At 33.4% G+C, this 13,985-nt stretch overlaps 2 protein-coding genes across 2 annotated transcripts in view; both read left to right on the top strand.

The window, feature by feature from the left end:
* Positions 1-430: 430 nt before the first annotated feature.
* On the top strand, positions 431-6,644 carry LOC149800648 (UPF0729 protein C18orf32 homolog). Its single transcript, XM_089954659.1, has 2 exons — positions 431-693; positions 5,973-6,644. Exons 1-2 carry the CDS (start codon positions 559-561, stop codon positions 6,087-6,089), a joined length of 252 nt encoding a protein of 83 aa, XP_089810785.1. The 5' UTR covers positions 431-558; the 3' UTR covers positions 6,090-6,644.
* Positions 6,645-13,633: 6,989 nt separating this feature from the next.
* Positions 13,634-13,985, top strand: part of LOC149800647 (serine/threonine-protein kinase RIO2-like) — a 48,313-nt gene continuing 47,961 nt past the window's right edge. The window contains exon 1 of the mRNA XM_089954657.1: positions 13,634-13,785. Within this exon, the coding sequence (XP_089810783.1) occupies positions 13,720-13,785 (66 nt within the window). The 5' untranslated portion in view covers positions 13,634-13,719. The remainder of the gene's footprint in view (positions 13,786-13,985) is intronic.

The raw sequence follows: 13,985 nt of genomic DNA, 5'->3' as shown, positions 1-13,985 counted from the left end.
TAATTGTCATAAAATATTACATACCAATTAAAATCGTCATAACTTCAACATTTGTGGGCTAATTTTTGTGAAATGTTTAATATGCACACATTTTATGTGCAGTTCACATGGGACAAGTGTCCCCATAAAAGCGCGACTTCTATGATGTGCCACGTTAATAGGATGTGACATGTTTTTTCTGCCCAGGCGATCGGTCCCTAAAGTACCCGGCATTGATGACGTCAAAAAAAAAATTGCTCACTGCCATCGCGCTTTGTACCTAGTCTTAAAAACCTCATCTCTCTCCGATGCGAGTCGAACGGGAAATCCCCGTAATGTTAGCCTGGTTCCCGCAACCTTCAAAATTTTTAATCCCATACTTATATACTTTCTAGGATATGAGACCAGTCTACATAATTTTGTCTGGCAAAAATAGCCGAGATCACTTCGAATACCAGACTTGTATCTTGCACAATTAGAGTTCATGAATGTTGGAATCAAACATATATTCGTGTACCCGACTACGTTCAGCGGGTAAAGATATGTGCATAGTTTTGTACTATCGAAATAAACTAAATAATGGTGTGCGTTCCGTGTATTGTGATTCCACTTGTTTTGTGGTTTTTTCACAAGTATATTCAGCCATATATCAGTAAAATATGGAACCCATGGAAAAGACAAGAGAAAATAGAAGATTCCAAAGCGGAAATAAGAGTAAGTAGTAGATACTTATCTATTAAAAGTTGTTGTCATAACCCCATCCTGGAAGAAAAAAAATGTTATGTTCCAGCCGTACTGTAGACCAACAAGTAGGTCTCCGCTTTTCTTTTGACAAAAAAAAAAAAAAAAAAAGCGGAAACCTACTTGTTGGTCTGTTCCAGCCGTAAATCAACTCTAGGATAGTCATATTGCGTAAGGCGTTTCTCGTGATACTTGTTTTTGGGTGCGACCCAAAAACAAAATTCTCAGGGGAAACATCTTCGCTAGCCAAGGTTTCGATAATCCTATTTACACCTTGGCATAGTCCTACAATGTAAGACATAGCACGTTATTTTTGTTTTAGTGCCATCAACCCCAGGACAAAAATATCGAGTGATGTTGTCTTACGTTGTAGGACTGCACCTTGGCATATCAAGCAGATATTTCTGTGCTTCGGGTCTGTGCATATCATTGGATGCGCCGACAAGCCACCGCACCCACTCAAAATTAAGTTGTTCAGATATGAACACTGTTTCTAGGTAATCGAGACAAAGGGACAACACAACTCAAATGGATTGATAAATAAGGACTTTTCCAGTACTGGTCCGTGTTTGCACAAATACCTTTCACTCAAATATACCTGTAATGGCTTCCCTCTGGTACTTAATCATACTTTCGATGTTAAACTTACAAAGTATCCTTTTTAGATCCATTACCACCACCGTTTTCGGCCAGTGTACAATGCAGCATGCTATTGGTTAGTTAGCATTACATACCAAGTGAGGCAACACATGAAATCCAATAGATGTTGCTGGGACAAAAAGCACCAATATAGGTGTTTGATCCACCACGGTGTAGACAGGGTTATTGAAACCTTGGCTAGCGAGGATGCATCTTGCACGTTGTATTGTATGATTAAAGCTAGGAGTCCCACTGACAATACTATTTTCATTATGCAAAAATTCAGAACATTGTGTGTAAAGTATTCTCACACACACCATCCTGTTTATTTGTACCCCTCTGCCGATTTTAAAAACAAAAGGCATCAAGGATATAAGAAATGTAGAAAGGTTAGTCATTTCATTCATTGATTTGTAAATTCTGATTGATGCCATTTCAGGGATCGTCCTGGGCTTCGCCAATGTCGCAAATTGCGATTTTTTTTCCTTATTGGCGACAAAAATATCCCACCTGGCGATTTTTTTGGCGACATACTGTACTTTTTGGTTATTTAATTTGTACATACAATCATGGATTTGGACTGAATAAATTTAAAGCCAGAACGAAAGGAAGCCACAAACTTGACTAAGCAATGCATTGGAATCAATCTGTTACACAAACGATCCTTTGTTCTTATTGACAACCCTATCTTTACAGTGCATTGTTACGTCATAATCTGCTTATGCTGACATCTGGACTGAGTACTACTGTATGCTGCGATACAGTCAATCATGCTACCGCACTATACCTACAACTGACCGACTTCTGAAGACGCGAATAGAACAGATACAATTAATTGTATGGCTAATCCTTCTGTTTTTTTGTTTTGTTTTTTTTATACATATACCAATACAGTAGTTTTGCTGAACCTTCATAGAAAACTGATAACCTTTGAAGTACCGACTACTGTGTATAAATACAAAGCAAATGGAAAAAATCTCAAATCACAGTTACATCTGTCGCCAGTGCAGCATTTTACTCATTGATCTTTTCCTTTTGCCATCAGTCCCGTGTTACGGCTACAGAGACTTAAACTCCGCAACAAGAAATAGCAAAAAAAAAAAAAAAAAAAAAAAACCAGTTTTGCATAATTAATAATAATTATTTATTTCTCAAAATACAGGAGTGAAAGAATCCCTAAATTGGGTGTGAATTTACGCTTATATATACGGTCCAATATTGCCAGGAGTTGACTCGTGTAAGTTTCATTCGTGGGAATGGAGATCCTATTTTTCTTGTCGAGAAAATTTATACAGCATTCAGTGATCATTTTTGGGATTTAGGAAGCAATTCCCTACAAGCTTTGTGAAGCTAGCCATAAAAAGGGGGGGGGGGCTGCTGAGAGACTACTGGTGTCACCTGCCAGCACTGAGGACTGTGAACGTGGATTCAGTAAGATGAACCTCATAAAAAGTGACATCAGAAATAAGCTCTGCATCTCATCTCTCGAGAATTTAATGAGAATCAGCATGTACAGATGTGAAAAATTAGACTTTGAAACTGCATTCAACAAGTGGGCAGCCCTAAAATGGCGACGGATCTTCATGTAACACTTTGTAACATTTTGTTAATGCTTGTTGTAATTAAAGTAGTAACTAATCCATCTTTTGTAATTTTCATTGCCTGTTACATTAATAGACTAAATTAACACTTGGAAAAATGTACACTACTTTTTTTGGCGACACTTTTTGAAAATTGGCGACAAAATATTGAGGTTGGCGATTTTTTTGGCGACAGCTTTTTAAAAGCCAGGACCATCCCTGCCATTTGGTCTCAAACACTGCCAACTGGCGTTTCAAATCAAATGGGAGTTTCTTTATAGCAAAATTGTCGCCATATTTGCTTGGACCAGTCTCTGTTTTCAGGCAACAGATGTGATGTAGTTCATCAACTTTGAAAATCTCAGTTAGTTAAACTTTGAATTTACAGCTCTTTTAACACATGTACAAGACTTTCTCTTATTTTGTTCAGTTTGTGTTAGAAATATTGTAACTAGACACTGGAAATATTTGATGCAGTTGATAGTCTTTACTGAAATAGATTATTCTAGAAATGTGAAATGGACAGCAAGCATTCTGACTGCTTGTTAACATTGGGAGCTTCTGTTTGTGTTTTAACACCAATAATTTGACAGTGTAGGGACCCCATGGAGACAGTCTGTTAGAAATTGTAAGTCATTGACCTAAGTTTCTGTGTTTTGTATATCCTTGATGATTTCATTTTTAAAATCAGGAGGGTATGCAAATACTTTAGTTGTGTGTCACCATAGTCCTACAGTGTAAAATATCAACTGTGATATTGATGTTTTTGGGTAGACCAAAAACATAAATGTCAGGAGATGCATTTTAAATTGTAGAACTATGTGTCACCAATGTATATGTAATCAGATTGCTATTGTTTATTCATTGTGAAATATTTAGCATTACAATACACATATGAACAATTAGGGCAGGTGATAACTTAGTCTTTCAGTGTAAGATGTCTGCCCCAAACAGCATAAATATCAGGCTATGAAGAAGCAGATAAATCAGCCTCATGCCTGTAATGATATTGACTAGTGGTTTAGAGGTCAGTATCCCCTATCGGTGAAAACCTGCAAAAATCTGAAGACAGTTATGTCTCTACATATCAGTGTACATTTTACACAATTGGTGGCATTTCTGATGTCAGCAGAGGGATACTGTCATACTTTTGGCAATATGTAGATAATACTTCTGGATCATATCCTATGTTTGGCTACTTGTAAATTCTTGTGAAATAACACAACCCTCTATCCCGTGGCTATTTTGAATTTTGTGTTTGATAAAGTAATGGAAAGTGTCTAAACTGTACACAGTGTGTTTCTGAAAGATTTTAAAGCAGCATAATTGCAAATTTTAATAAACAGGTGACATTAGACCCACATAACATCCATCAATATCAACATAGATTTGGAGGATTGATTTATTGGACTGGGCTATGATCTGATCCTATATCTTACAATGGAGCAACAAAAATTATTGCCAAAGACAAACAGATGACTGTAGTTTAATTCTACAACATGAGTATAGTTATGTTTTTCAGTTAGTTTGACTAACAATAAAGCTATTAAACCTATATAAGGTAAATTGTATTTAAATGTTTGTGCTAACCATACCTTGTCCACCATGACAGAACACAAGATTCTCATGGTAATTTGTTTTCAGAATAAGGCTTGCTGTGCCATATTTGGATAATCTACAATACGTTATTCAATATATACCATATTACTATGATCATTTTCTGTATCCAAACAAGACAGCAATGTCCTTATTTTGGCGCACACAAAAATGAGGCTGAAAACGGAAGTAATTTCACTTGAACTAATATGGCAGACAGTTCAAAAAGAAAATATCATATAAAGAAGGTAAATGATATTTTACTTGTATACTGGTATCTACAATGATACACAGCAATTATTGTATTAAATAAGAGGAATATTTAATTATTTTACTATGTGAGGAACATGTTCAGGTTTTTTTTATAGTTGTCTGAAAAAACGCCTGGTGTGTTATACCCAGATACTCCGTTGTTACACATAGCCTCGTTTAGTACACCATCCAAGAAGTGTGTGTGATTAGGATTTTTAACGTAGTTATAACAGTTTTTCAGTCCTATCGCTACAATATCTGCAGTGTGGCAGTTTATAGTGATGTCTAGCACTGGAGCATCATGCCACAGACATGTAGCACCCACCCAGTCACATTATCCTGACACCAGGCCAACCAGTCCTAACACAACATCCAAGAAGTAACATTTCTTGTTTTAGTGTATTATGTTAATGTCTTGCATGCAAAACTGCATACTGCACAGACCCAGATCTGCCATCACATAATGTGTTGGCAGATCTGGGTCTGTGAAGTTTGTTAGGAATAATCAGTGGAACAAATGTCATAGACCCTAATGTTCAGATGCTACAGGATCTATGTTGTTTGCAGACCCTTAGGCATATCGTGTTAAGCATACTGAAAATGTCACACTGTCTGATTTACTATGTCTGCACTGAAGTAGTTGCCATATGATTGCTTCTTATTCTTAATTCTGTACAGTATACTTGAACAATGTTACTGGGGAAGCAATTACATATAATGCAACATATGTTTTGTAACCGAAACTAACAGAAATACTGCTAGCAGTTAACAGTCTTGCAGCAAGTGTTGCCTTTTGCATCTGATGCAGACCCTCAGATTTGAAAAGTAGACCAGCAAGTTGTTCTCCAACTCATTTTTGCTTAAATGACATTATTGGTGGCACCACTAGAAATATCAGACAAATAAAAAGAGGTGAAGAACAACTTGTTGTCTGATTGGAGAACTGTAAAGAATAAACTATTAATATTGGATAATCATGAAAATTATTAGTGATAGAGAATGTATTTGTTTAAACCAAGTATTTTTTGTTTCCAATCCATTCTCAGAAAGATTACATGGTAAACACGTTTCATGTATTTGTTTAACAATAAACAGTGATAATAAAATTACTCTTCTATCGGTTTTTAATATGCTTACTATTCATTTTTTGTATTATATTATTAATGTGCATATTATACTTTTCAGGAAGGAAAAAGTTGTTGTAATGGTGTGGCAAATGGAGTGACAAATGGATTAGTAGCAAATGGACATATGACAGCTTGTGCTGGTGGAGGAGTCACAGAAAATAAGAAAGACCAATGATTTTACACGGATGTAACTTTGTAAATGAACTTGTGAAGCTGATTCTAATTGATGTGGATATTCTGTGCAAATATAGACTCTAAGAATTGTAATTTGAGAGGAAGATTTTAATTGTTTGATACATTCATATTGTTAACAATACTGGTATTCTATTAAATGATACATTTAACCAGATTGAGAAAAAGTGCAGGTCTATATGTTTCATTATTCTCTGGGAACATTTGCTGATTTATTATTAGATCAGTAAGTGTTATGTACTATTTAGAGATTCTGTCAGAGAATAATGTTTTAAACAACTGTTTACCTGTTCTTTTGTGGAAGCTTTTTTGTACTGTTGACTTATGAGGAAATGCAGAAATTATATAGTTTGGGTACGGCATTATTGGGTGAAGTAATGGGTTGATTTTATAATGAATTCTGAGACAACTTTTTTTTGTTTTATTCTTTTGTCTAATTATTGTGATTGATCATCTTATGGCTACATGTTTTCATGTGTTTATTTCAAAACTTAGTACCATTATAATTTTAATGTAATTAAAATCCTTTACAATTTTACTTATTTCTTTTTCTAATTATTATATTTTTTTTATTCCCACCATATTAGATTGATATCCACCTGTTACCATTTTAATTTTTTCTACTTAGTAACTCAAGTTATCTTCCATCAGCAGTTACCAGACTTTGTGGAAAGAATCCTATCGAGTTCAGAATCCAAAGGTTAGAGTTACTGTGATTGAAAGATGGAAAATGGTTTCCACAAATAACTTTAGTTTTTAGTCACAGACTTTGACCAAACTTCGTGTCTGGCATGCACATCCGGTAAGGAAGATGCCATTACTTAGAGGAGTATGAAACATAGGGCAGGCGCATAATGTACTATCAATTGTACATGTACTTGTTTTTATCTTTGCTTGAATTTACTTTATCGAGATATGCTTTCTTTGAAAATAAAAGCAGAACAACCAAAGTCGCTGAAAAATGGTTTCTACACAAGGATTTAAGTTCTTGATAGTGTAATTGCACCAAAAATTTGTGGATGACTTGCACATTTGGTAAGAAAGGAGCCTGTTGATTTTAGGGTCAAAAGGTCAATGCTTTTACTTTTTAAGGTCACTGTGGCCAAAAGACAAAAAATTGTTTTTGCATGATAAGTAGAGTACTAGATCAGATACCTTGATCAAAGTGTGTTTTGGGCTTGCACTTTATGTCTGGAAGAGGCTTATTGTTTATGAGGTCAAAGGTCAAGTTCATTATGTGTTAATGAAAAATGTGTTTTGCAAAATAACTTTTGTTGAAGACCAAGTTCCATGACCAAAGTTTGTGGATGGCTTGTACTTAAGGCAGTAAAGAAACCAGCGGTGTGCGGTATCACTGCTATACTAGTTTACCTTGGTATTTTTCCGATGGTGCGTACCATGGCAAATTTTCAATGTACTGGTATGTTGTTAATTTCCATCAATAAGGAATGAATGGAAATTTCCAAGGAATCTTGTTAAGACTTCATGGTGTTAACAGAGAGTTTTTATCATTCATGAGAAAATTAAAAGATATCTAATTTTTGACACAACTGTTGTATCTGTCTCAAATATAATTATATTTAAGATCCTCTAATGCAACACGATGGCCAAATGGAATGTTTTAAAAAATATTCTCACCAGATCTAAATTAGAAAAAAATGTTTGATTAAAAGAAAACAAACAAACAAACAAAAACCATCAAGTTTTAGTTATTTACTAGTGTACGTAAATATTTAAATCATATGTATTCCTTTGTAAGACTGCAAGTCATCCTACTCTTTTCAGAAGCTCACCTGTTTTCTGTCTGAACTTTAATTTCTCATGTCCACTCAATATTTTCTAATTTCTTAAGTGTGTTTCATGTTTACTGGCCTTCTCTAATCAATATCTTGCCTGGTGATTGGCATCCCACTCAAAATTTCCCTGCCTATTATATCAATTATGTAGCTAGAAAAGTGTAGGCTTCAGTCTCAACACTTCCCATTTTTATCGATATGCTCTCCAATGTCAGCACCATGTCTTTCACAGTATCATTTATAATCTAAGTTAAATCATCCTGCTTCAGTTACAGCTTTAAGGCTGCAACTTGTACAACAATTAAAATACACTTAGCAAATTCATCTACTTTAAGGTTCTGGCCATTTCATTTTCTGTGGGAGGGGGGTGCTTTTCTCTTGAGCTGAAATATTTTCTTTTCTTATTTCTTAAGATAATTAATATTTTTTCCTCATATTATCATGGATATAATGCAGAGTTATTTTGCTATAAATTGGAGCAAGATGTATTTTCCAACTATTGACAGATGGAAATTAAATAAAAAGTGTCAGGCACTGGCTCCAGAATATTGAATTGTATGGTCCCTTATATAATTGCAGTATACTGTGGCATGTATCATGGTAGATTGCAGTAAAAAAAAAATCAATGGTACCCAACTCTGAAAGAAACCCTACAATTGTGGGACCTTAACATAAGAGATTATGGTCATGGTAAGCCTAAAAAGAAAATAAAGATTTTTTCACTGTTGATTTATTTCAGAACTGCATGTATGAACCAAACAGTCATTGAGAAGCATTGGTCAGTAATCCCCAGAATAAATCATGTCTTATGAGTGGCTACATGGAGGACTATTAAACATGGGACATTATTATACATGTAATATGTTGTTCATTATATATGCACAGATGAGGGTATACTGATAAATTCTCTTGCTTCCATTTATTTGTTTATTGATTCGTCTTTATATCTACATACTTTCATGAGGTTTCAAAGAAAGAAAAAAATAAGCTCTTCCTGGATTTGTATTCTGATAAAATCTAGTCTCTTTTTTTTATTGTGATGAAAATTTATTTCCAAAATTTCAAGCTATTTTTTTCCAAGTATAAAAATTCACAAAGCAAGAAAATATTAATGAAAAGCCTATGCAGTACAGCCGAAAGCTGAAATTAAGCAGAGATGATGAACAACAATTCACTATAAATGTGCTGCATTATGTGTCAAGTAGTAAAGTAGTTATCTTAATATTCCAACATTGAGACAAATGGATATAGATATACATATTCGATTGTTTCAACATTCAGTGAATATCAGGAGACAGACAAATGGATATACATATATACATATATGATTGTTTCAACATTCAGTGAAGATCAGGAGATATGGATATATTGTATATACTTGGGCATAAGTCATCCAACCAAACTGAATAGGTAAAAAAAAGTGCATGACCCATGTCTAAGCCAACCGATTCACAAGTCTGAGACGTCATCACAGAATGGACATGGTATGTTATAAATGCAAATATTATGCAGGTATACCTCTCTTGGGGTTGGCGTGTATGATTAATACATGGCAATGTTATAAGTTAATATGATTTGTTTTAAAAGTCAATAAGTTTAATTCATTTTCTATTTCCTTATTGCTTCTGCCTAATTCAGATTTGTGTTTGACTTAAAATGAGCCTATGTGGTTGCTGTGGCAGTACCTCACTCTTTTGACTTTATTTAACTATTGTTTGTTTATGCATTACTGCATTATAATTTTGTATCATTGCAATAATTACATTTTTATTTTTTGTTTTGAAATTGTAAATATATAAATCAACAAACTGTGATCCCAGTATGATAACAACGAACAACAGTAGGGTTTGGTTTTTAAAAAATTCAAAAACTAGGGAAATTTAAATTTAAAAAAAACAAAAGTTTTCTTAAATATTTTAGCCAAAATTCATATAACCCAGGACAAGCACCCAAATTTTCTTGTTACGAGTCTAGGCTCTTACAAAACATAACAGAAAAAAAAGTGAAGACAACAAGCTTTGTGAAATTTAACAAATAATTTATTTCCCTAGACTATCAAGTGAAAATTGAGAAAAAAGAACTTAGGGTTTTACAAATCAAATCCAAAAATAATCCAAGAATCAAAAAACAGAAGTCCTAGTAATAAAAGCCCTAAATAAAACTGAGTTTGAGTCCCGCTGAAAATCCAAAATGGAAGGCAATGATGTCAATAATGGCCAGTGAAGTGCTGCATTGTCAACAGTCTCTTGTTGAATCACAGAAAATATTATTCCATTGTGTGAATTCTGTATAAATTTTGATGATTGTTCTTGTCCAAGAATTAATTTAGAGCAATACATGTAGTATTTCCAGGGAAAATAATCACTTGAATCCAATAATTTGAAGAAAATAAAATAATTAGCCTACACTGGACACAACATAAATACTTTGACATCTCAAGTGTTAAGGCACGACTGAGAATTCTTTTTCAATACATCAGTAATAAGTCTAACTTAGATGCAAAACAGATTCCCAGATTTGGGTCAACTGTCTAGAAAATTTAGAAGTTTGTAACAATAAGCACATACTCCATATCATCTACTCCTGGTATGGCCTTGACTTGAAAATTTAAAAAAGGTTGTTTGCCAGAAACTATCACTGGTTTTGAATCAAGGTCAGAAACTAAATACATTGTTTCTATTATTAGTTGTTTATGTCAAAATTTAAAAAAAATGTAATTGAACTCTACTCAAGACAACATTACGATAGCATGTAATAGAATTTAAACAAATTTAAAAACAACCAAATAATTACATATACATAACACTTCGCTCCATAAAAGAAAAAGATTTATATAATAAAGCTTTCTTTTTGCCATAGGTCAATTATACACGTGGCTTATAAAAAATAACATAAGAAATCTTATGAATGATACAAGATATTCATGAAATAATATAGCTCTATACATATGAAAGTGCATCTGCTATTAAATTATCTTTTCCCTTGACCTACCTGATGTCATTATTATATTCTTATTCCTCCACCTTAATAATCTCTGATTTCTGTTTTTCATCTTGCTGATGAAAGTAAGGGGGTTGTAATCACTAATCACAACAATGGAGAAAGAGCTGAACTCGTGTAAACTTCAAAATGTTGTAATGTCAATATCGAAGCAAAACATTCCTTCTCAATTGTAGAATAATTTCTTTGGTGAGTTATGTATATTTGATTTAATTTATATTTGATTTAATTGTTTGTATGTTAGTTTTAATTTTTTAAAATTTCATTACATGCTAATGTAATGTAACTTTATTTACTGGATTTTACATTTTCCAGAAATTCAGTTTGACCTGTTTTTCGTAAACACCTAATAATAGAAACTTTGTATCTAATGCTGACATAGTTCCTGACCTTGATTCAGAATCAGTAAGAGTTGAAGTAAACAACTGTTTTTAACAAAAAAATAATATTCTTTCTTAGTGTAAGATTCATAAAGTGAAATCGAGGTCATACTGGGAATATGTGATGTTAGGCATGTAAAAAGCTTCTGTATTGTGTTTGAACCATGATCATGTGACCCTCATATGGGAATCTGTTTTGCATATTAAATTAGTTTATAATTGTTTTCTATAGAGAATTTGGGCAGTTAGGCTTTAAACCATTGACACTTAAAGGTGTTTTGTTGGGACCAGTTTGAGTTGAATTTTTAATTTTTCTTCAAATTATTTGGATTCTAAGAGATTATTTTTCCCTGGAAATACTTGTACTAAAAATTAATTCTTGGACAAAGACATTTATCGAAATTCACGCAGAATTCAAAAACGAATATTATTTTTTATGATTCAACAGAGAACTGTTGACACATCAGGACAGTGCTCACCACAGCATATGTCATCACCTTCCATTTTGGATTTCATCGAATCTTAAGTTCTTTTTCTAATTTTTACCTTGTTTTTCTAGGGAAGTAAATTATATGTTAATTTTACAAAGCTTGTTATCTGCACTCTTTTCTTGTTACATTTTGTAAGAGCCTAACTGTAACAAAGAAAATTGGGCACTCATCCTTGGGATATATGAATTTTGGCTAAAATATTTCACAAAATTTTGTTTTTTGAAATTTGAATTCCCCTAGTTTTAAATATTTTAAATCCCAAGTATTATTTTATATTTTCGAAATTTTTTTTTGAAATCAACAGGCTTTTTTATACAATGTCGTCAAAAGTGGAAATCTTTCTTTCAAATCCTACCTAGGAACAATTGGACCTTTTCAAAAAAGATCAATTGATTCAATTTGCCAGGAAAAAAAGATCTTTCTGAAGCAAAGGCTTCCTTAATGAAGCAAGAGATAATATTTTGGTCCAGTATTTGGTGAAAAAGAATGTTTTGGATAAAAGTGCTTTGGTTTTGATCAGTAAATCTGTATCAGACTCTGACATAAAAGTAAAGGATTACAAATTGAAATACAAGATGGAATCTGAGTTGCATATCATTTAAGTTATTTGTAGCAAGCATTAATCAAAGAATTATTCATTTATATCAGGACCTCTCTAAATAACTGAATTTTTGAAAGGCTACCAATACTATCTTCAATTTTTTATACCAGAGAAAGGTGTTAGAACATTTAATGTCATGAACATCATGAACAAAAATTTCTAGAGGATGGTGATTTGTTTGCAAAATGTAATTTCTCAGATGTATAAAAATCAAAATATTCACAGTAGTTGGTTTTCAAACCAAAATTGTCTTCATGGACATTTAGAAAAGCACAGTCTTCACAGGAGTTAATTTTGAAAACACAAATTATTGTTTCCATGGGAATTTTATTATTTTCTAAGTGCCTTTTTTCCCTTTTACATTATATTTTTTGCAGTGGTGGTGTGAAGATTTGAGACACGAGGGGACATTGTTCTTTAGTAGTGCCCCTACTTTGCCACATAAAACAATGTTTATGTTAGTTACCAACCTCCTTCCTCCCCTACACATATCCCAGTTATAAATTTTCTCAAGGATGGCCCCCGTAACACTAAAGTGAGGTGAAATTCTTTTAAAAAAGTTCAGGTAAAAAAATACTTCTGACGACACCACCCCTTATCCAGGCGCCCGGGAGAAAATTGTACCCTATCTCTCGTGCTGCCACTTTTTGTTTGTGATACTCATAAAACATCAATACTTTTGTCGGAGGTGGAGATAGTGGAATTGATGTTAGATCACGTTTTAGTTTTAAAATTTACCAATTGGAAACTTTTAATCTTGATAAATGAGTTTTGACAATCTTTACGTCTAAGGAAATCGTTATTTCCTCAGATATAAGGAAGGCAATAATTACAGATTTTACGTTTGGCTTGTACTCTTAGATGTATGCTGAATGTCAAATGAAATATAAAATCATTAGGCCTACTAAGCAAGCAATTAGAAAGATGTTCAAGAATTTTAGTTTGAAGAAGGGGTCTCATGAAATTTTGTCCTGGATTTTTTATTTTTAATAAATCAAAAACAAAAACAAGTTATAGTGAATGAAGTTCACTGCTACCCGGTTCTAATTTGCGAGCAAGCCAACGTCATCATTAAAATCGAAAGGGTGTGCTGTCGAATAAATAATGCAACGCAATTGTGTTATCTAAAAATACTGCGACGCGGTTGTGTATATACTCGAGTCAAAATCTAGTACACTGTCGTATTTATAAGGAAAAACCAAGCGATAGACCAAGGTGTAATAGGTCTATCACTTAGCTTTACCTTATAAATACGAAGTTACCGTTAGGGTTCTGACCCTACTTTTAATTTATTTCCACACGTTGTAAATAATACAAGTCTTCGACGAGCTTACCTATTCGAGTCATGGGGAAACTGAACGTGGCTATTTTGAGATATTTAACTAAGGATGATTTCAGAGTTTTAACAGCTGTATGATTCTCCTTTAAATATTTTGATGTCGGTTTTTCAGCTGGCGGACAGCGACGTATATAATACGGGTTTTCTATTACCCTTCCCACCACATGTCACAGTGGCTCGTATCGTCGCTTACAATTTAACTATCAGTCATATATATAGTATAAAATAATACAAGGGAGGATACTTATACTATGTGTATGAGAGACAGATAC

The sequence above is a fragment of the Sinohyriopsis cumingii genome, chromosome 4, assembly GCF_028554795.1.
Source record: "Sinohyriopsis cumingii isolate HCF-2022 chromosome 4, ASM2855479v2, whole genome shotgun sequence".
In the NCBI taxonomy this organism is placed as follows: domain Eukaryota; kingdom Metazoa; phylum Mollusca; class Bivalvia; order Unionida; family Unionidae; genus Sinohyriopsis; species Sinohyriopsis cumingii.
The sequence above is the reverse complement of the archived record's forward strand: the minus strand, read 5'-3'. Positions and strand labels throughout refer to the sequence as shown.

Coding starts and splice junctions, on each gene's coding strand:
- LOC149800648 (XM_089954659.1), top strand. CDS start 559: ATGGTGTGCGTTCCGTGTATTGTGATTCCACTTGTTTTGTGGTTTTTT. Junction 694..5,972: donor ATTCCAAAGCGGAAATAAGA/GTAAGTAGTAGA, acceptor TATACTTTTCAG/GAAGGAAAAAGTTGTTGTAA.